Source organism: Anabrus simplex, chromosome 2 (genome assembly GCF_040414725.1).
Source record: "Anabrus simplex isolate iqAnaSimp1 chromosome 2, ASM4041472v1, whole genome shotgun sequence".
In the NCBI taxonomy this organism is placed as follows: Eukaryota; Metazoa; Arthropoda; class Insecta; order Orthoptera; family Tettigoniidae; genus Anabrus; species Anabrus simplex.
In genome coordinates, this window is record NC_090266.1 from 1,221,713,217 (window position 1) to 1,221,738,038 (window position 24,822).

General features: G+C 38.1%; 1 protein-coding gene across 3 annotated transcripts in view; it reads right to left on the reverse strand.

Moving 5' to 3' along the window:
* The window catches only part of LOC136864813 (caspase-3), a 336,586-nt gene that overhangs the window by 118,330 nt on the left and 193,434 nt on the right, over positions 1-24,822 (reverse strand). For all 3 annotated transcript variants that reach the window (XR_011017867.1, XM_067142239.2, XM_067142240.2), the window contains one exon: positions 5,294-5,526. Coding sequence is in view for 2 of the 3 variants with exons in the window: in XM_067142239.2 (XP_066998340.1) it covers positions 5,294-5,526 (233 nt within the window). In the remaining variant the exon portion in view is untranslated. The remainder of the gene's footprint in view (positions 1-5,293; positions 5,527-24,822) is intronic.

Sequence of the window (24,822 nt, forward strand, 5' to 3'; positions counted from 1 at the left end):
TCCAGGGCAGAAAGCCTGTGATTTAAAAAGTAGCAGGCATATAAACGCATGTATATATGAAGGGAAATTACAGGAGAGTCTGTATATGTTTATAATTCATAAATGATAGCAGTAATAATAATAATAATAATAATAATAATAATAATAATAATAATAATAGTAATAATAATAATAATAATAATAATAAAAAATCGGAATGACAGACTATTTCAAAGAAGGATTTAGAATATTCGATGTTGCGTAGGAGCTCGTAAGCCAAGAGCTTTGTGTCTTAATATTGTGAAACATTGTGTAAGTTAAATGCGCACTTCTTCTGAGTTGGAAATGTACGGAGTCACGTGTAAGAGGCATAGAGACAGTTTCCAAAGTGTTCTGGAACAATGTGTGTAGTACAACGTGACAGGGAGGTTCCATGCTAAGGAACCAATCAGAGAACAGTGCAGTCGTGACGTGAACTAATGACTTGTGGTGTTGGTATGTGAATCTAGGATTATTTGAGAAAGAATAGAAGGAAACTATATAACTTGGTAACTGGTAAACAACGGGGCTTTTGACTTACGACACTCGAAGGGGGCCTTTTGACGTTCATCACCTGAAGGAGGCGTTTTGACCAGAGGCCCTACGCACAGAGCACTGTTAGTGTGCGGATAGAATCTCAGTAAGAGCCGCGAATAAGTAACTGAACACTGTTAATAAGTTAAAGGGACATTACTCTCCCTGAAAGTAAGTGTGATTCATCAGTGAACGATCACAAGGTTTTTTTTTTTTTTTTTTTTTTTTGCTAGGGGCTTTACATCGCACCGACACAGATAGGTCTTATGGCGACGATGGGATAAGAAAGGCCTAGGAGTTGGAAGGAAGCGGCCGTGGCCTTAATTAAGGTACAGCCCCAGCATTTGCCTGGTGTGAAAATGGGAAACCACGGAAAACCATCTTCAGGGCTGCCGATAGTGGGATTCGAACCTACTATCTCCCGGATGCAAGCTCACAGCCGCGCGCCTCTACGCGCACGGCCAACTCGCCCGGTCACAAGGGTTTACCACACCGATTGTCAAAGTAGGTGCTGGAATGTAATCATCGCATAAACTCGTAAATACTTATATTTGGGAGAATAACGCCTCGCCGCGAAGAGCTACGGGTTCCAGGGATATCTACGCAGAAGAACAAAGAGTCAAAGAAAGAAGACTTCAATTGGGCGTGCTCCAATACCATTCCGTAGTTAAGAATCCAACCGGTGAACATAATTATTATTATTGTGTGTACTTAAAGACTTAGACACATTCAGAAGGACCTGAAGTTGAGAAAGGATTGCGAGTAAATGGTGTCAGAGATATTGTATTTCAAATGATACATGTAACTTGTATATATCTCTGTGTGAAAATTCTTAGTTTTAGAATATAACTGGTATTCACACTTTGCCGATCTGACTATACGCTCCCAGCATTCGAACCCAAGTCCTCAGCCTGTTGAATATCCCTTAGGGTCACGACACTTTTGCGTATGCCCATTAGTAAGGCAGGCAATGACATTGAAATCGTTTAGCAAACTTGGGCAATATTTACAGAAGAACCTCGATAATTCAAAATCTGGCCTAATTCGAAGAAGCTCTCGTTCCCGGAAACAAAAGGTACAGTTTTCCATGTTATTTAAATTGTTTAATTCGAAATACGGATAATTAGTAATTCGAAGAACAATGTCAGTCCCATTAATGAAATTCAGACTTTTAATTCAAAACTGCCTTTATATAAATAAAAAAAAAGGTTTTTAAAGAGTAATTTAAATTTGAAATTTATCCGCGTCATGATAGAACGCGTCTCCTGGAACGTGCCGGGGGTAGATTTCAGTACTTTCAATCACTTCAGTGTGTCTACAGTGTGCTTCATATTTGGTAAGTTCAAGTAAAATTGTAATTCTTTTGTATTCAGCGTTTTAAGGAACACTATAAGGTCACGTAGCAGGCAGTGAGTGGGGAAGCAAAATCCACGAACACCGGCGATGTCGGCAGTTGGCAAAATAGCGTGGCTCATATAATCAATTCGTAGGCACCGAATAATGTTGTCAATGGCGATGAAACTGCATTGTTTTTTTAATGCTGAGCCCAAACGGTCTTACGGTTTTATAGGAGGGAAGTGCCAGCCGGGAAATCATACAAGGGGGGGGGGGTCATTGCACTGTGTTGCAATGTACACGGCAGCGAGAGGTTTCTTCCCCTCGTCACAGGGAAGTTCGATAAGATACAACATTTTAAGGGCGTTGGGCACTTTCTGTGCAAGTACGGGACATCTAAAATGCATTCAGTACAGTAATCAAATGAATAAAGTAATTGCACAAGGGAGCCAGCATAATTTATCGTCGTCTTTGAATCGTGCATTTCTTTCGATGCGTGAGGTTATGTTTGCCAGTGATTTATCCAAGTGCATTATTTGAAGAATGTAAATGAACTTTGTTGGATACATTTCGGGAATAGTTTTTTCCAAGGCATTTGAAAGGTGTAAACTGTGAATCAAGGTGATTGCGTGCATTAATGCGTCTTACAATATTTTGTGACGTGGCAAGGGTTCGTATTTCTGAATTACGAGAGGAGTAGGACTACCATGGCGAGAAATCGTACAAGGATAGAGTTACTGTACTGTGTTCTAATGCAGACGGAAGCGAGAGACTTTCTCCCCTCGTCACAGGAATGTTCGATAAACCACGATGTTTTAAGGGCATCGGGTATGGTACTTTCCGTGAAAGTACAGGACATCTAAAATGCATTCAGTTCAGTAATCCAATGAATAAAGGACTTGTTCAGGGGAACCAGCATGGATTTCTCCTCGTCTTTGAATCATGCTTTTTTTCTTTTCATTACGTGAGGTTATGTTTGTTAGTTATCCAAGTGAATACTGTATTGTGAATTTGAATACTGTAAATGCACCTTGCTGGATACATTTTGGAAAATTTTTTCATGGCATTTCAAAGGTTAAACTGTGAATCAAAGTTAATTGCATGCAGTACGGGTTTTAGAATATTTTTTAACGCGTAAAGGGTTGGCATTTTTGAATTAAGAGTTGGAGGTTAATTCAAAATAACATAATTCGAAGTCCGATTTTTGCATCCCAACGACTTCGAATTAACAACAACGTTTTACTGTACATCTAAGTAAACAGGCCAACACCACAAGATGAACATTACAATATTATGTAAAAAGCAAGACCAGGTTTGCAACTTATCAAAAAAATTCAGAATTTTGTATGCACCTGGCCGGGAACTCGCAGTAGATGGAGCTAAAATAGGTTTCAAGGGAAGATTTATCTTGAAACAGTATCTCCCAGGGAAACCTACCAAATGGGGTATCAAAGCATGGGGTATTGCTGACAGTGGAAATGGCTACCTTCTGAAATGTGGGATTTACAAGGGGAAGAAAGAAACACGGGACCAGAATTCATTATTAGGAGAGCAGGTGGTTTTACACTTGAGAAAGTCATATTGGGGAAAGTGGCATCACGTTTACTTTGATAACTTTTTCAGTTCTGCAAAACTCTTGAAATTATTGCTAACCCATAACACCTATAGTTGTGCGACGTGGGGTAAATTGAAAGGGTTGGCCTGATCAGTTTAGGAAACCTGCACAGTTGAAACTCAAGCAGGGAGAATGTAGGAAAATCCAAAATGAGGGTGTAACAGCAACAGTCTGGCAAGATAAACGTACTGTTCTTATGCAGTCAACAAATTCAGATTCTGTGAATGATGGTACAGTGAAACAAAAAACCAGTATAGGCAATGAAGAGATAGAAATTGCATGTCCTCGTGCTGTCATAAATTTTACAAAACATATGGGTGGGGTGGAAATCGGTGATCAGAAAAGAGAATACTACGGGGTTGGGCAGCAGTAGTCGAAATGTCTGGACGAAACGAGAGAAGTGAACCACGGCATAATAGCCCGGAAGAATTTTATTACACTGACACCAGCCGTGAAAGCCTTCATACTTTGAAGAATCGTCTAAAAGATGGTGGAAATTTATTTTCACTTTGTGATCAATGTGTGTTTTGTGAACAGGCTCATTCTTTATGATATGAGTAACTGACCAGCTCTTTCAGCTCATGGAAAAAGACTGAACTTCCAGCTGATCAGGAACTTCACATCCCACAAACATTCGGGCAGGAAAAGAAGTTTACCCATTGGCTGTCCATCCCTTAAATTATTTCATTCTCTTGTGAAGATAACTTGTCATGCCAAAGTGTGTGCTTTGTGTTTACAAATTAAAAATAGGGCAGCTTCTGGGAAAGGCAAACAAACAACATTCAAATGTAAGCAGTGCGATCTACCACTGTGCAGGACAGGGTGCTATTTGGAATACCATCAGGAGCGAAATGTGTACATTCAAAATTAGGGCAAGTACACATTTATATGCACTAATCATTTAAGAACGAAATGCAAAAGAAATTACATTTATATCTTTATTCGTTTAACTTCTAGTCATTTTCTTTTGAAGGATGGCATTTATGTTGCTGTGCCTATTGGGGTTTAAAGGACTCAGTCAGAAAACACAGTAATTACAGCCATGCATCCATCTTTAAATGAGGAACAGCAAAGGGTTAAAATTTGTCTTCACAACTTCTTATTTGGTCATCGCCTACAACAGCACCATGCAAAAGAGCAAATTATGTTTTTGTAGCGTCGTTCTACATTATACATTTATGATATAACAGACTGCCCACATAACAGGCATTTTTCACGATCCCCTGCTTAAAAAAACAAACAATGCAAACACTTGTTTGGCAGACCTTTTCAACCTGTGATGTAACCATGTCACCGCGGCTCAAGCATGCACACTCGTCGACCGCTCGCCCCCTTATTAAATGTGTGACCGTGAGACGCAGAGACGCAAAGCCCAGCATGAGCAACAGTGTTCTATAGAAAGGATATCAACTAGTAGAGTGAAGTCATTTTAACATTTTATTTCCAAACAGTAAGAAACCCTTACATGATATGGAAAGACAATACGCATAATTGAATTCAGCATATCAATTAGAAGTTAAAGCACTCATTTAATATCAAAACTTTAATTAGGTAAGCCTGTGTAATATTAGCATACCTATGAAGAGCATCTGACATTTCTTGAAAGCTGTAGATCAAGATTTAATATCATTTTTGTCTATAGTGCCTACACTGAATACTATAGAATAGACTAAGTTTGTTCTCTTATTTCCTCAACTTTCCTTAACTCAACACTGCACACCACTTTGATAGTCAGTCGAACAATTCACCACGAGTGCATGAACAAGAACATCTCAGTACTGTCTTTCATACCTGCACGTTTGGAAAATGAAGATCTTGGGCTTTGAGAGCAGTCGTTTACAATGCACATTATTAAAACAGTCCACTATCCACTCTGCAGACAGTTCTCCCCCATCTGCAGCGATGATGTTTGTAGCAAGTGTGACTCTATCCGCCCGTCCATGGCTCAAGATAGCTACTACACACGAATCTACTCGAGAATGATCCTCCATTTGAGAAAACTCTTCAATCTTTCTTTTCATATCCTGAAAAGTAAATTACCTAAGAATGAGGAAGTTATTTTGCAGCATATCAATCAGTAACAGTGTTGACATCAGAAACACAAGTTCAATGTCATATGTTATAATTACAAAAAAGAATGACTCAAACAAGCAGAAAATATAATGCCACAAATTAAAAAAAAAAAGAAAAAAACACAAAGCCCGGTACAAGCACAGTCTACGTGTAAGAGTTCAACACTAATGGATCAGATAAAATAGAAATGTTTATACATAATTTAAAGAGACAAACCAAGTGGACGAACAGACATCAAAATTACGAGTCTGGAAAAGGAACAGGAATACACGGGATAAAGAAAATGACAGATAATAAAAATTGTGTGTGGCTATTGCTAGACTGGTGCAGCCTCATAAGGCAGACCCTCCAACGAGGATGAATTGTACCTGCCGTGTATGGGGAACTGCGCATTACTGTGGTGGAGGATAGTGTTGGGAGTGGAGTTCGAGTTGAAGGAATGATGGGGACAGCACAAACACCCAGTCCCCAAGCCAATGGAATTAACCGTATAAAGATAAATATACTCCGACCCGGACAGAAATCTAAAGCGGGACCTCAAGATCTCAAGGCCAAGATGCTAACCACCTGTCATGGAGCCGGACAATAACAGGATAATGTAGGCAGATGTACAAGGACGAATACAAAAATATCAATATCCCCAAGATAATTTTCTTAGCCCCCAGTGACTTTATTTTCAATTACCAGTTTTGTAAAGGAGTGGATTAACACTTAAGGGGCCTTTATTTTCAAAGTGAGGAGAATAACAGGATGGAATTTGAAGCAAGCTTGGGGCAGGAAGGAGAAAGGTAAATACACCTAAAGAATACAACTTACAGCATTTCAGAGTGTCAAAATCATTTAACACTATAACATACCATAAATAATGGACAACTCACAGGTATGCTATAGTGTTATATTTTTGTTTTTGACAGACTCATTGTATTAACTGAGTTGACACTGCAAATGGCTATCTTCTTAACAAACGGCAAGAGAAGACAAGTACTAAAGAGATGAGTGGAGTTTATCCTTGATCTTGTGTCTCCTCTCTGTTGCTGCCTTTGCCCAGCATGTTTATCCTTTGTGTATCCTAATATCTTCCTGTCTTTGATAGATATAGAAATTCTTTATAACAAAACATTTTCAAAAAAGATTCATGAATAAGAAACATGCAATTACTGACAATCTTACAAGGACATTGTAAGTAATTCTATTATTTCTCACTTTAAATACAACAGGAATTTAAAGCAATAGAAAGAAAAGTTCTCCTTTGCTCGATATAACTGAATAAAACCTTCACATTAATTAACTTTCTGAGTTGAGAGGAGACTTAACCATTAGCTAATAAAACTGTCTATAAATAACTTACAGTTAAACAGAGTTGTGAATTTTATTGCCTTAAAGATATTTGGTCTCTCACCTGGAAATACATGAAGCTTATTCTGTCACAAAAAATTTTAAGGACATTCTGCCATTGTATTACCCACTACCATGCAGGTCTTCAACATCTATGTCTATTTTACACTCACTATATATTATATCAAACTTAATCATTATTTAAAGCAAAGTATAATAAATATGGCAACAAATCATATTACATTTTTATCCATTAAAATGCAGTACAGTAATATACCAGTATAACAAACTTTTGGGGAGCTCAGAAATAAATTTTTTATAGTGAAATTTTGTTATACCAAAATAAGTGAATTCATAATAACTAACATGTTATATCCGTTGCAGGATCTACATTACTTTACAAGGTATTTACAAATTTAAAAAAAATTATTACATATGTACGTGAGGTAATGAAATACAAGAATTGCAAGAGGTTTTCTGTAAATTTTCACATATCAAATTTTACATTGTTCTGCTATGCTAGGTTCTGGACTTCTTTTTTGAAAAAGTCTGTAATTTTGTTCTGAATACTCAAAAAAAAAAAAAAAAAAAAAAAAAAAAAAATCAAGATAGTCACCAACCTCTGCACATGAATTTAAGATAGATTCTGGCACATCACTTCATAACAGAAGAAAATCCTGAAGAGTACATGTCATGACTGTTGTGTGCACAAAAGTCAAACTCAGTGAAACACTTTCAAGCACATCTTAGTCTTCCACCTCGTCATCACACCAATTTCTATCGCTCATAATGCCTGCCACAGTTTCATCATCAGTGGTGTCTTTCTACACTCACACGTCAGCCCACGTTGATGTAGTTGGCAAAATTTCACACTTGATGACAAATCCAACTTTTCACACAAACGCTTCAATTTTTCCTCCATTTCTGCATCATCTAACACTTCACTTTCTGCGATGTTGTCTTCTGAAAAAACTACTCTAGCTTTTCTGAAGCAGTTTGCATATTATTTCTTCTTTCAGTGATCTCCATGCAGCAGTGAACATCTGCATTGCTTTCAATATATAAACAATGTCTACCTCCGAGGCAATACTACGCACGAAAATGGCTTTAATCTGTGCTTTATTTACAAGAAATTAATCCTACAGAACAATGTACCCCATAACGGAATAATATGTAACTTTTTTTAAGACACTCATAATCTTCATCTGCTGTTGGTAAAGCAACCTGCCGATCATACTTGTGTGGTTTGCTTATCTTCCCCTGATGTTTGTAATCTGCTAGTTTTGCCTTGTGTTGTAGTGAGGGTGCTGTCTGGTATTAGCTGCATAAGAACGTGTTTTGTGAAATGTCCCATGATTAAAGGAGCATGAATTTCAATTATATCTTGAAAAAAATAAAGTTAAATATAAGCAAAAGGGTTAAATATTAGCTGTACTGAAAATAAAAAAAATTGTTAAAATATTTTAACACTCCTTTAACATACATTCAGTAGGAAAAAGGGAGGGGGCCTAAATATAATTTTGCAAATCTGCACATTTCATTATGCTGGCATTCGTTACTGCGACATTTTACTGTATCATCTGAGTTTCAGGGAAAGTAGGAAATACGTTCAACTTCTGTGCCACCCCAAAATACAAGGGGCATCTAAAACGTTCAGTAAATGATACCATAACACAAATAAAATGGAAGTTACAAACACGTCTTTCAATGTCTGGCCAGCAAAATGTGTGCCTTTCAGGATTCCCTTGAGATAGGGAACAGGCACTAGATTCGGGAAAAAAGGTCGATATTGAAGACGTGGTGTTTCCTGTTCGTCCTGAAAGTGTCTCAACCAGTCATAATCACATATTCTGCTTACAGCTTCTGTTCCATACACTTGCAACAATATAACATTTGTTTTCATCCTTGTTTTCCCAACTTGTACATTTTTTGGTGGGTGTTATCTGAGGCATTTCTTTTTAGTTAATTTACAGTTGTTAGGTTCTTCAATCTGCCGAAACTAATTTTGATTAAATTCATTTATTCAAAATTAGTTTGGGCAGACTGAAGAACCTAACAGTTTGAAATCAACTTGTAACAAACCTTAATGTTTATGCATTGCTCCATTGCACTATGACACGAGTCTTCACACACACACGCTATGTGGCACTTCGAGATGCGTCTCTGTTCACATGTGCATGCACGGGGTGTTACCAATGCTATATTGGTCCATTCACTGTACTCTTTAGACACAACTTGTAATAGCAAGACTGCATAAGCATGTGGCACTACCAGAGGGCTGTACAGGGGATGATCAAAGGCATGGTTCAGCGGAAAAATACGGAATGCAGTACTCCACCATCAAACATCAGACAAAGAACATTCTAACATTGATGATGCTTGATGGATGGCATCAATTCAGGATCAAGAGATGATCAAATCTTAAACTTTATGCTAGTATTCACATTTAATATGATAAGGAGTACTATTAGACGGTAAGTGTGCTTGAGATCTGTGAGGAGACTCTCAGGTCAAGAAATGGTATTGACCTAGCACCTAGTGTATTTATTGACATATTTAAAGACATGGTATCAACTCTAATATGAGCACATATTCAACAGCAGAAGACCAAAGAAGAGCAGATTATACTTTGATATCTTATATTCATTACCATATTTACTCAAGTAATTCTCTCTATCACACAATTTAGTTCAAAGTTGAGAAAATATATTTTTGCATATTGTCTCAAGTATTTATTATGTAGTTCTGTGAGGGTTGCAAAATGTAGGAGGCAAGTAGCAGTCTATTTTGAAATCCGGTACTTCTAAATTGCAGCACTGACTAAGCCCAGTTGAGTGTGTGAATCAGTGCTATCCTGATGCAGTAATACTCTTTGCAGTTTGTTACGAACACGTGTGTTCTGTGAGCTCGTAACTGTTTGTTATTAAAATTCACAATGAGTAAGTATACCTGCATAAATCTGTGGTACAGTAATCAATTACGCTGAGATTCAAGAGAACAGGGCAGTGACTCGTAAGCTTGCAGTGACCAAGTTGTAATGGACTCATCACATCACCGGCATCTACTTCAAGGAAATTTGCCATGCACATAACCTTCATTATTCTGTTACTGCTATGGACTCACCTTCATTACGATAACACGCCATATTTCTCTCTGCAACTGGTACTCAATAACCTCATCGCAAATATTTATTGAAAATCATATACTCTGTATGGACTTCAGCTCTATTCATCTTCGCCGTTTTCTGTCAGCTGACTATCTTCTTGCCTGCTCGCATACCTGATGATGTCACCCGATACTGTTTTGTTTGCTAGCGCACGCTCCCGTAACATCTGGAATGTGCTCGATTTGTTTCTCCTCTACTCCATCATATATAAACCAGGCCTTTCTCCATATTAATTGAGATGGATCTTAGCCTGTGTGGAGGGTGGAACGTCAAACATCGTCTCTGTCATTATGAAGCTGTGCTCATGAGTGCCTTTCGCGTTCTAGTGCAATGAACTTCGAGATGAGGAATGACAAACATTTCTATTCTTTCTTTTAAACTTGGAAATTCAGAAGGAACTACTTGCTTTTGGAAATTTAATTTGGGAGTATGGCATTTCCTAACCAAGTTTTTACCTTCTTTCAATCTACGAATAATACCAAGGTATGAACTCTGGTGCAACTCTCGAGCTGTGCGTGTTCTATGCATGCTTACCCATGAACTGTGCTTCGGATTCATGTTTACAATTACATGAGTTTGAATGAGACTGTCGTGGAACAGCTTCCTTGGATAACCATGATTTCGGCCTGGTCGACGATCTTACTAAACATGACCTTACATGGTGATTGGTAATAGATGCAGTTCCTACCTATGTTAATTTATTTCTGATCATTCTATTGGACTTTACTTTGGAGGATTTTTTGTATTGTATCGTGTGCTTTTTTGAGATTGTAATTCTGCAACATTTTTTTCCTGCTAATCATATTAACTTGTCGTTAGGTAGGGATATTTTCCATTTTCCTGCCTCCTCCTTTCCTTCCCTGCTTCTTTCTCTCTTGTAGGTTTTACCTTGAAACAAATTGCAAACATGAGCTTAATGGCTGGGAAAGTACCATACTTGTAGAGTTTAGTGGTCTTTCGAGGAAATTTGTAAAGATTTTGGTCTGATTTGTTTCAATACATTTGTCATCAAAATTTATTGTGGTTTTCTCTTGTTTTCTAATCTCAACCTATCATGTTCCTTACTTCACTTGACACACTCAGTTATTCAATGCTCATATGCACGGTTTCCAGTGAGCTATTTCTTTAGCAGGGCGAGTGTGCAATCTGTCTTGCTATTCAAACTACCATTATTACCACGACCTCCATTTACCCATCTGACGCAAAAGGATGGTGCGAACTGTATGAACATACCCATCTTGAAACTTCCCGGTGCTATGAATTATAGGGGACCTTGCCCTATTTTTATCACCTTTACAAAGGGCAATGTACAGTACTAGCACTACAAGCCATTAAGTGTCTTAAGCGTTTTGCAGCCCGAAAACTGGAGAGTTTCCACATGTAAAAGAACAATTCCTGGAATAGGCTTATGTGATATTGTCATGTAACGATACTTATGCCACTTCTCATGACACAATTTCTTCAGAGATTACGGAAAACAGTTGCAAGAAACTGTGAATCTCAAACAAGTAAAACGGAGTGAACACTTATTCTTGAAAGATGCAAGCGGTGATGGCAGCAGCTGTTACTGCAGTAGCTACAACAAATGGCATATAATGGAAATAATTTTTTTGTTGTTGCCAGTATACTATTATATATGGATATGTTTGGTACTTTAGCTAATTCGTATTTATATTCCTTCACGTGCTATCATTAGTTCGTTTCAGGAGATATATATTTCTGGTATCCCTAGGCTACTTCATACCTGTGTTTTCAACAAGCTACGTGTCAGCTTATGCTCTTGACTGTACACAAATGACCTGATAATTTGACGCCAAATAACAATCGTTTGTGTTTTCCCTAATGGTTACGTATACAGGATGTTCGGAAGATACTGTTAAGTACAAACAATTTTTATGCTGCTTGTTGACCCTGAATACATATGACATAAAAATAATACCCTAATTCAAAAATGTAAAAAAAATGAAGTTGAAAATTTGATGTACATTCATTCCTTGTTATAACGTCATAGTTAGTTCTGAGTGTAGTTGGCACAATAAAGAGGGTGGCATTAAATGGAGGTCACATTTTAAAACATTAATTTGAATAATTAATGCTACGTAGTAATATACTGTACAGGGATTTTCTGGAATAGTACTAATTCAACATTTAATTTATGTAGGTAATTTGCATTCATACAATACCATGACAGATGTTACACACACATTTTATACAGTTATCATAAGCAAAGTAAAGTACATCTATTCAGGTCTGAAAAATGATTTTAGTGAATCATACAGATGCACAGCCAGCACTGAAGTTCGTAACAGGTCAAGGTTAGCTCCTGCCAAGCTCTTTACCATTAAACTTGAGGAACTTCATCTTATTTGCCCGTATTGAACTGCGATCGCAATTGAAATAAAAATCTTTAAGGTTCCAATTTGTTCAATACAAATACACTGTTGTTAGATGGTTTTTTACAACATATATTTTATTGCAAAAATAGTTCTAGTATTGTAAGCTCCTTACCCTCAAAATGCTTTGTCCAGGGTTGTAAAGCTATTCTCTAAAACAGTCCACAGTGATAAGCCATCAGGAAATTCCCATTGTATGCCATAATCATTCAACCAGAGCCAGTAGCATCCAGTCTATTCACTTTTCTAAAGGACTGGGTAAAAGCCATCTTTCGGTTTGGAGATAAATTCTCTGGGTTCATGGTAAGGATTTTAAATTAACAGGTGGCACACATTTAACATTGTACGATACTTCTGTACCTGTGCTACCAATGGTAGATGGCAGTAGGGGAGCTACGGTGGTACAGAAACAATTTTTATCTACGCCACTCCCACCCCTATACCTATACGGGTTCTGACCCGAGGTCATCGACCCCAATATAGAAGTAGTGCAATGCTGATTCACGGATTTTGCATAAGAGAGCGAGCCTAATCTCACAGTTGCCATCTTGGAGGGGCCTAATCTCAGTTTTATGGGCAGATTATCTTCCCAACGTGGACAGTCGCCATCTTCGAGGGTCCTAACCTCACTTTTACAGATAGATGACCTTTCTGACGCCATCTTGTGTAGTAGGGCAATGGGAATTTGCATAAGAGAGCACATCTAACCACATGGAGGAGCCTAACTACACATGGCCTCGTTTCACGGTCAGATGCCCTTCCCGATGCCATTTTGGAGGTGCCGAACTACACGGGGCACAGTTTTATGGTCAGATAACCTTCCCCTCGCCATTTTGATCCTCACACTAGAGGAGGCACACATGACCTAACCTAGATTTATGGACATATGCACCTCCCGACGCCATCCTCGAGGGGCCTAACTACACAGCGCAGTTTTACAGTCAGATGACCTTCCCGTCACTATGCTGATCCTCCTACTAGAGGGGGGGGGGGGCAAAGAGCTTTATGTCTCCATCTGACAGTAATGAACAAGTCTAAACATGCATAATCATGACGTGATCTTATGCTTCAGGCTTTAAGCCTCCATCCTACAGACTGTCTCTGACGGGACTGAGCACATGCCATACTACGATTATTCTGTTTTAACATGCAGCAATGACGCTGACATGGTTACGCATTTTTAGACTTGTTCGTTATCGAGGTTACTCTCTAGTAAACTCATGCCTTTATAGATGATATGTGTGAGAATTTTTCTTTAGTCTCTGAGATACCATGATAGAGAGTAGAGCGCTTCATTCCATCATGACAAGATGAGTCCAAATGGCACGTCTGGACGAAACTCTGCATTATGCACACGGCCTAACCACCCAAAAGCTGGTTCTATTCCTGTGATTATACGATCTGCGGCCGTGAAAGCCTTTTTTGATGTTGTATCTCCAATGGGGGAGCATTTTTTGAACGGAGAAATCTTTTCTCCTTTAGCAGGTTAGCAAACTTGATCTGCTAACACGGCGGGGCCACACAGTTTGGTCTGCCACTGCTAAGCAGAGTCCTGGAGGGGCGTGCCATTCCAGCTGATGAGTCCAAATGGCACGTCTGGATGAAACTCTGCATTATGCACACGGCCTAACCACCCAAAAGCTGGTTCTATTCCTGTGATTATAAGAACATTAATAGTTGATGTACAAGGCTTCAAAGTAAACGGCAACAAATTTGTGTTTAACGAGGTGGATGTGTTGGATTACACTGTATTGTGGGGGCCAAAACTCGTTAGTTTAGTATTTAGCCCACCTTTCCCTTCCTGTCTGCAAACAGATGAAGACAAAAAGCAGACTCAGGCCCGGTTTCACAGTAAACGCTTAAGCCTTGGATCGGGCTTAAGCGGGAGCTTAAACTCTGGACGAGTTTCACAGTGGGGAGTGCAAGTGGTAAGCCGAGCTTATCTGTGACTGGCTTAAGCTGTATGAAACTGAGGTTTAAGCTAAGGATTCAGTTCAGATGGTAGAGCGCTGGCCCTCTTATAGCCCAACTTGGCAGGTTCGATCCTGTCTCAGTCCTGTGGTGAAGGTGCTCAAATTCATAGTTAATGGGATGTAAAAATAATAACATTAACATTAATAAATATTTCTGAATATATTTCGAAGCTCAAGAGACAAAAATGTCGGTCGGTCACTTGCTTTCTTGGCTTACGCTGCGTGAACCATCAACGATAGACCCCAAGTGTAAGTGTACGAATTGTAGAGCATAGAAACCTCTACAAAAAAGTCTGCGATGGTATATACCTATTTCCAACCGTTTGCCCTCTAGAAGCGATTTTATGCTATACTCAGCGGTAAAAAAAATATAACTCCTCAACATTAAATAAATATTTCGATATTATCCTCGAATTCCTCATCGAAATAAATTGTTTGACCTCCTCCAGTATTTTATAAGGATTACAGTAACCTTGTCAGGACATTATTTGCATGAATGGTTCAGAAGTTATGGCCATTTTAGACTGTAGTGGTAATGCGTGTCAGCAGGACGGGCGAGTGACCTTTTTTAAACTTTATTTTTGTTACTATTATTGGAATCACATTTTCCGTTCATTTTTCTAAATTATCTTGGCTGATAAACGATGTATAACCTACAAGTCAATCAATCATAGGCTACGGATGTAAACAAAGATGAGAATTGAATCATTGCGCATGCGCAAGCATTACCAACTTCGGAGATGTTCAGCTTAGTAAAGCTGCACATGGTCCCCCTACTGTGAAAATCGTAGTGTTTAAGCCAAAGAGTAAGCCTTGCTTAAGCGGCGTGCGTGGCTTACTAAAGCTTCGGCTTAAACTCAAACTGTGAAACCGGGCCTCAATGGATTGAAAAAAATTTAGGTTTGCAGTGGAAAGAAAGAGTAATGCGTTATCGCTATCTTTAATCATGAACGCACATTTGTCAAGAGCACATCTTGTTTTTATAAAGGGTTATGAAAAGAAGGAATGGTTGTGTGAGTATCTACCATCATCATGTGAAGTTATCGACACGCATGAATTATTGTAAGTTGGGATGTCCATCATTTTAAACTCTTTATAAGGAGCATAGTGGAGAAACAAACAGTCTTTACGACATGTATGCATAATCTTTGACTGGTTGTGTTGCATAGCATGCCAGGAGGTGAACAACATACGTAAATTGTAATGCTGAAATAACATTAGTGTGAAAGAAACATTTGTAAAGACATCATGTCATTTCTATCCGATACTAAGTGTAACGCAGTTGAAAAGGCAATTGTAAAGTTTTATGCATGCAAAAAGAAACTAAACACTTTTACTGAAGAAGAGTTAAATGCATTACCAAAGACATTTTTGGTAAATGTAGCTGCGAATGCTGTAAAGAAGATCTGGGATATGGTGCCTCGTGAGTGGACATAAGATCCTCTTTTGTCAGAGCTTCAACCGTGTAGTTTACATCATGAACAAGTGAGTTTAGCTAGAAGACCTTCAGTGAGACAGTGTTGTACATGTCAACTCATTAAACACCGAGCTCGATAGCTGCAGTCGCTTAAGTGCCGCCAGTATTCGGGAGATAGTAGGTTCGAACCCCACTGTCGGCAGCCCTGAAAATGGTTTTCCGTGGTTTCCCATTTTCACACCAGGCAAATGCTGGGGCTGTACCTTAATTAAGGCCACGGCCGCTTCCTTCCCACTCCTAGCCCTTCCCTGTCCCATCGTCGCCATAAGACCTATCTGTGTCGGTGCGACGTAAAACAACTGGCAAAAAAACTCATTAAACTGTATCACGGGCATAAAACTAACAAGTTGTCATCGCTTATAAACACTTATCATGGCTGAGAAAAGAGTAAACAAGTTGTCACACAAAAAGGTGAAGAAACGTGCTGCGAGAAAGGTGAGGAAGCATGCTGAGCATGGGCTCATCAATAAGGTGATTGATCTTCTTCTTTTTGAGCTTCATCTGCCTAGTTACCAGTACTGTAGCCCTGGAACAGGACTTGACGTTCGCTCGGCACATGGTGATCCTGGTATTAATATGCTCATCGACAAAACAATCCTGAACTAAGACGTGTAGCTGATGAAAATCTGCTCCATAAAGCTATGCAGTGTGTGTCATCACCTAGTGCTTTAGTTTCTGAGAAGATAGCAGCACTTGTCATTGCCAGTACAATGAAAGGAAAACTGTTATTAGGTAGTGGCATTAAACAGCGAAGACAGTAAAATAATCTATGTAAGAAAGGACACAACAGATTCACTTGAAGAAAAAAATGTATATATTCTAAAATAAATATGAATTGTGAAACATATTGCAGGTGCTGTTTAAATTTTTAAATATTAATCCTACACTACAGCATGTCCTAAATTAACTAGTAGTAATTATGTTAACTTGCATATTTAATCTTGTCTTATGACTTAGAAGAAAGGAGAGGTTCGAGAATAAAAACTCAAGTTTTAAAGTACATCCTCTTTTTTAATCTATGAACTGAAGTTATTAAAACCAAGTGATTTGACATACAGTTTATTTCTACGTCAAATAACAGGTTCGATTAAATAGTGATCAGGATATTTTGTTTCCTGCAGTTCTTTGATGTAGAATCCTCCTTCAATAGGCTGTCCTCCAAGATCGCAAAGTAAATATGGAACTGGATTAGTAAGTTCCTGATTTGAAAATTTTCATTGCTCCAGTTAGGGATGTATCCTTATGCAAAGATAGACTTGTTTGCTGAAGCGAACAAAATCACCTTCTTTAAAGCGATGTCGGCACGGATCAGCCATTTCGATTGCAAGATGAATAGCATCTAGGCGTGGTGTATTCCTTATAACAAGATGTGGCTTTTTCCTGATAGTGCAGTGTGGTGTATCGTTGAAGGTAGACACGAGTCTAGGTAGCAGATCAATCCAACGATATGAACTTTGTGCTGTAAATTCTTGCCACATCATTGTTTAGTGTACGATTAAAGCATTCTACAACACTTGCCTTGAGATTGCTGAATGCAGAGTAGTGATGAATGCCAAGTAACTTGAGGTAAGAAGAAAAATCCTTGTTGCACAACTCTTTACCTTGATCAGTTTGAAGAAGCCTTGGGTAGCGTTTTGATTCTTCAACAATATGTTTAAATGCATCTTTGACTTGAGCTGCTGTCTTAGAACGCACAGGTTGTGCAAAAGCAAACTTAGAGTACACATCGATGATGATACCCCTTATTGCTAGAGGCATATGGAATCATTTCTACTAAGTCAGCAGGCCAGATATCATCTTTTCCGTGTGTAATAACGCACCTGTGACAGTAGGTGCGATGGGCTGGTTTATGTAACTCATGTGCGATGCTTATCTTTACAGGTGAGGTCTTAACTTGACGAGCCATTACTGAACAATACCCGCACATCGTAATTCTTTCTCTATTTCTAGAATTTCTGATTTGTGATCTGTGTGACCAGCATCTTGCGATGCTCTTAGAAGTTGTAATTGTTCAACAAGTAAGTTAGGGTTTTTCCAGTATCTTACATCTACATATGGCAACAAAGGCTTATAGATAACATTAAGACCACGTGCAGTTGGTTGATGTGACGGAAACAGCTTAGAAATAAACTCACGATACTTGCGACTCTTATTTGCATTTACAGGTTTTGTTCTCTTGTAATTATGTCGTGTTACGTCAGTAGCAAAAAGTATTGCTTTATATTTTTTAAGATCATCTTGTAAAATTATATCCTTGTCAGGTATTCATGAGAAAAGAAGTTTTAAGAGTCCTTTAGTAAGTTTATAGGTAACACCTTTTATGATAATTCTGTTGCTATTAATCTTAAAATTTGCATTTCCTATCCAGAAACAGTCGTCTTCATAGCGAATACCGTAGGTTGTGTCAGTCTGACCTGTATAGAGTTTTTCTATATGAGGAGCAAAGAGAGATCCATAAGTATTTCGAATAAAAGTTCTAAACCGATTACGATACTCAGGCGTGATCGTAACCACTGACAAAGGAGGTAGATTTTGTGTTGATGTAGTAGGTGTTTCAGCAATAACATATGTAGTTAAAAATTTAACAAGCTTAGATGGTGAAGTATCATTAAGTTCTTCTTCCTTATCCTCTTCTTCATCCATATCCTGCTTCTCCTTTTCCTCAACCCGCTTCTCTTCTTTATGCTGTTTTTGTTTATGCTTTTCTTCTTCTTTATGTTTTTCTTGCTGATGTTTGCATAGAAACAAAACTTGTAGTAGACTGCGGCAATGAAGTAGAATTAAAAATTTCTTTCAGTGGTGTACGTAGTTACGTTTTCAAAAATAAATCAGTGTCTGAATACGTTTAAGCTCTTTAAATTTCTGTGGAATATTGTTTCGAGCACGGATTATATGTTTTATAACCTCCTTGCTAGATGTTAACATGATGGTGGTTTTTGATCTAGTGGTAACTGTAATTCTGTGTTAATGCATATAAAATGATCGAAACCCATGTGATATTGTCCATACTGAACATCACTTTCTTTATCAATAACTAAAAAGCCGTAACGATGTGATGACTAGACCTGGGATTTTAAGCTCTGAAAAAATTAGTTTTACGCACCTAAAATAGGCTTTTAAAACAAGCAAATAGGCTTTTAAAAGAGAAAATAGGCACTTAAAATATATTTTAATAAATGTGTGGATAGGCAGGAAATAGACTAAAATATTACAATATACACTTAAACTCGTGATACTTTTTTTACTTTAACAAACGTGGTATGCCTATTCTCCTAAAATAACTGCAAAATTGACAGAATAAAAAAGACATTTATCAAAAACAATATTAAAAAAGTCATGCATCAAAGAAAGTTATGGATTATATGATATATCATTATCGGTACTGATCTAAAACCTTAATACTAAAATTACTGTACACAATTACAGCACTGTAGGCATCCAATAACGGTGTAAACACGAATGGAGTATGTGTTTATTATTTGTGAGGAACATTCCTACAGTACTTTCATTCGTAGTTTGCTTTACAGTACATAACAATAATCTTCTCCAAATTTTCCACAGTCAGGCTGTCTCTTTTTTCTATTAAAATCATTTTGAAAGCAGAAAAAAGAGCGCGTCACAATCACAGATGTTGGAGGGGCATAGGAAAATTTACCTACATTTTTCAATTCAATTTCACTTGGTAAGTCTACCTTTTCCCCATCCATTACCTGATGTACCCTTTTCAGCACACAATAACCTGGGTTCTTCTGCAGTACACTAGACCACTTGGTCTTATTTTATCCCCTACCTTGCCCCTAGCACTTTGTATGTTATTCTCAGCTTCCTCAATTACAGAAAATTGCTGTTTGAGACTGTTTCCTTTTTCCTCCATTTTTGCCTGAATATACGCAATGTCTCTCTGAACACTCGAACAATCATTTAACAGCTCTTTGACAAACAACACACATGCAGAGTTGTCCATTCAAGGCAAATTGTCTATGAAAGTCATGATTTCCTCAAGATGTTCTGCATAATACAGGGCAGCTTACATTCAGGAACCCCAACGGGTGATGATTGGCTGTGGTGGAAGGGGAATAGAGGGGAGATTCTCTCGAAAGATGACTATTCTTTATGGAGCCTTACAGAACACTTTCTTCATTGTTGAAATGAGAGTATTTACTGCAGGAAACTCGGCCCTAACTGTTTCTGTGAGTCTATGCAAGGCATGGGCCATGCAAGTAACATTAAAGAAGGATAGAAAGTTTTGAGGAGAGGTGCAGTGGCAATCGTGTAGGAAGCAGCATTGGAGACAAGGAGAAGGACTCTAGAATCATCAACACTCCCAGGATACAACAATTACAACCCCTTGTTGATGAAGTATGCAATGCTTTGACTGTTGACTTTCTCAAGCTGTTTAGAGCAAAGAAGGTGAGCGGTAGATGCTTGACTGGGTTCCAGTTTTCCTACTATAAGGTTAGCAATGTACCTGCCCACAGAGTTGGTGGTTTCGTCCACACAGAACCATATGCAAGACTCCCCAATATCCTCCCTGACTGACTAAATGACTTCATTGTAACAAATATCTAAGTAGTTTTTCTTTAATGTAGATGCTGATGGGATGTGCTGCTTGGTGTATTTCTGTAAAAAATCTCTGAAAACCGGATTATGCACAGCATTCCAGGGGATATTTGCTGCAACAGGGGCTCTACACATATCAGCATAGAAACCATTATGGGTTGTAGGAAATATAGTTTGTGTGAGCAGAGTCTGTCTAATGTTACTTTTCATGGTTCCTTTCGCTTTGTGACTGGCAGTATCTGCATGCTGCTGAAGGTGGCATTTTTTCTCATGTGAAATCTAAAACACAATAAAGTGATATCAATTAGAGACTAAGATGAGGAATAGAAAAGATGAGCTATTGTATAATATTTGTAATTTTTAACTATTTAAATTAAGCCACTATTACTCTAAAGTTAATTAAGAACAAGAACACTACAGTCCCCGAAGGGCCTTGCCTTTCAATAATGGTTGTTGCCCAGCTCATGGCCTGCAGATATTGGGTGGCGTGTGGTCAGCATAATACATCCCTCAGCCGCATTGCTTTGCCTCCGTGACCCCTGCCCACTGTAGCTTCTCAACTGTCCTCACGATGCTGGGTCAACACCGTTCCAAACCTCATAGATTTCTCAATTACTGCCGGTACTGGAAATCGAACCCAGGTCGCCTGAACTAGGTCTCTACAATTAATTAGAGGAGCCAATATCAAAACCTTAGTTTTAGATTAATATGAAATTTAAGATATATGCACATACCCGTTTACTGCAGTACTGGCAGAAAATAATCTTGCCTTCAAAAGTCATCCCTGGAAATTGTACAAGCCATTGTTGTATAAGCGCACTCTTAGATGATTTTGTTTTAGGCATGGTAAACTATATTCCCTTAAACAGATGTTCTTTCACTGGCGACTTGACTTGACACAGTATGTCCCTTCTTACTACCTGCTCCTTATTCTTCCTGGACAATACTCCCCTTCACCCTGTCACTCGACACAGTACGTCCTTTACTACCACCTCCACCCTTGACTCAGCATTCCTTTGGTGACAGTTGTCTGGGAAGAGCACATTTCTGTGAAAAACCCACCCACTGCTGTTCTGCTCGTTCCAGGGATGTCCACTGTGTGATTGTAAAAATTACAGAAGTTGAATTTAATTTTAAATGTAGGAAATAGGCATTTTTAGGCACTAAAATAGTAAAATAGGTTCTAAAGGTCCAAATAGGCATTTTAAGGCACTATAAAACACTATTAATGTAAGGGATTTATCATGAAACGTCAACATATTTAAAAATAATCATGTTATTTTGTAAGGAACGAAATAGGCATTTGCCTTAAAATCCCAGGTCTAGTGATGAATAACATGTAGCACACATACGTTTAAAGTAATTGAATATCATATCAGTGTTAACATGATCATCATACTGTACCATTATGTTACATTCGAGGCGATCCTACTCGCAGAGACGTAGCGGACAAAATGGCGTGCGCCGGCTTCATGCGACATGAACACATATGAACTGTCACCAAGAGGCAAGTTAATCACAGTTTAGAACGCGGAGACTTAAGTAGTTTCATATTGGAGCAACTATTGTCTTGAGAAATAACTGAATTCAATTAATTCTTACTACTTTGAGAAAGAAGATTGCATTTAAGAAAAGTAATCTACTTGAAACTAAGGAAAGGCTAATCAACAAAAAGGAAGAGAACTATGTATTTAAAATATAAATATTGGTGAAGAATTCAATTATTCACAGCTAAAGAATTAGTCAAGACGAGGGGAAATGTATATATTTCAGTTTCACATATTGGAAGAAAAGGCATATATGGACCGGTGCATGATCGAACAGAAAGGGCGAATTCTAGCACAAAAGTGGCTGAATATAAGCAAAAATAATGGAAATAATATCTAGAAGCACTAGCCAACGTGAAGAAAAAGATCTATTCGATGAGAATAAGCTGCATTTAAATTCATATACAAGCGCAATTTCAAGATAAAGGAGAAATACTAGCATTTATTCACATCTGCTAATGCTTAAAATGAATGAATTAGATAATTATTCTGCCATATAATATTGTTTTTTTTTTTGCATGGACACCGCCAATATAATGAGAACCGCTTAAGCTGCTGGAGGAAGCCAGCCCAGGCTACTATGACGGAGACCAAGACTACGATGCCCAGTAGCCAGCGGCGACGTGACCGGAGATGGAATATAACTTCTCAGAGATGGCATAGCGTACAACCAGGAGCCAGCAGCTGACCAACTGGAGTCGTGATAAGATATGTTTCCGATATATATATACAAAATCAATAGTAGTAGTTGTATTAAATTAAAAGCAATTGAGCGTTACCTATAAACGAATTATATGTGCCAAATTGTGAATGTCAGTATTAGATCTTAAGCTGTTAACAGCGAGTGTGTGCCAATTTAAGTAGCAGATATAACCAAAATGCAATTATAGGTTACTGTCAACATACGTGAAATGTGTATATCGATCTTAACATTCCAATCTACATGGAAAGTTTATTTTACTATGAAATGGGGGAAGATTGAAAAGAGTGGACATGAATTGCAGAGCATAACCTAATTTTTGAGTAAACCAAATCGACTAACATGGCTGTAATGACTTTATTATACGAAGAGATGAATTATATTAGGAATCCGTGTTTTATAACAAGAATATATCGTCGAGGGAGTGTCAAACCATAACAGAAATATTATTTAGTGGAAGCGAAATGAGAATATATACATTCAGGTAGATTAATAAGAAAAGGTACATGAGAAATGTGTAGTAATGAGAGTATTGTGGTATAATGTTTTATTTTCGTCGTAAGGATATAGGAAGGAAGTTGTTGTAACGGATTCGTGTAGCAGATATTGATTTCTTAATCCATGTTAAAATTAAAGCTATGAGGTTAAGTCATGTTAATATGAATGCTAAGTTACAGAATTGCTGATTTAATGTCGATCAATCAATCAATACTGATCTGCATTTAGGGCAGTCGCCCAGGTGGCAGAGTCCCTATCTGTTGCTTTCCTAGCCTTTTCCGAAATGATTTCAAGGAAATTGGAAATTTATTGAACATCTCCCTTGGTAAGTTGGTGATTGGTGATATGACGTGAAAGATTATGCATAGTTATTGAGTTTTAGGATACTTATTGCTGTATATGTAGGGACATTAATAATTATCACCATACAGAAAGAGAATGTCTCCCAGGATAAAATGTAGATTGAGGAATTTTATTACATCGAAGTATTGGCACAGCGGCAGATTAAATAAGAATAGACATCATTAATATTAGCACATATATAAATGAGTGGCACAATATGAGTTAATAACGATAGGCTATTTCATTAGAGGCACTTGTTGTTGTTGTTTGAGTCATCAGTCCATAGACTGGTTTGATGCAGCCCTCCATGCCACCCTATCCTGTGCTAATCTTTTCATTTCTACGTAACTATTGCATCCTACATCTGCGCTAATCTGCCTGTCATATTCATACCTTGGTCTACCCCTACCGTTCTTACCACCTACACTTCCTTCAAAAACAAACTGAACAAGTCCCGGGTTTCTTAAGATGTGTCCTATCTGGTAAATGCAGCATGGGTGAAGTTTAAGAAAGCGGAGATTGTTATTAGTGGAATACTGTGTAGGAGGGATACTGACTGGAGGGTGATTGGGGATTTAAATGAGACTATAGAGTGGGTATGTGGGAAACTGGGAGTGAAATTTCTAGATCCTAATGGGTGGGTAGGAGATAGGGATCTGCGCTCGGATGGCCTTCATTTAAACCGCAGTGGTACGCATAAGTTAGGAAATTTGTTTGGAAGGGTAATAGGGAGGTACATTCAGGGAAACGGGATGGCCTAGGGAGCGGTCATAAGGGAACAGGGAACTGGAAATCAAGTAGGGATGACATAAAATTGTTAGTGTTGAACTGTAGAAGTATTGTAAAGAAAGGAATAGAATTAACTAATTTAATAGATATATATTTACCAGATATTGTAATAGAAGTTGAATCATGGCTGAGAAATGATATAATGGATGCAGAAATTTTCTCACGGCACTGGAGTGTGTATCGTAGAGATAGGATAGGAATGGTGGGAGGGGGAGTGTTCATTCTGGTGAAAGAAGAATTTGTAAGCTACGAAAAAGTTAAAGATGAGACACATGAAATTCTAGGTGTAAGGCTCATTTCTAAAGATAATAGGCAACTTGATATATTTGGAGTGTACAGATCGGGAAAGGGTAGCACAGATGCGGATTCGGAATGATTTGATAGGATAGTCAGCTATGTGGGAAACGACATGGAAAGAAATGTGATTGTAGCGGGAGATCTGAATTTGCCAGATGTCAATTGGGAAG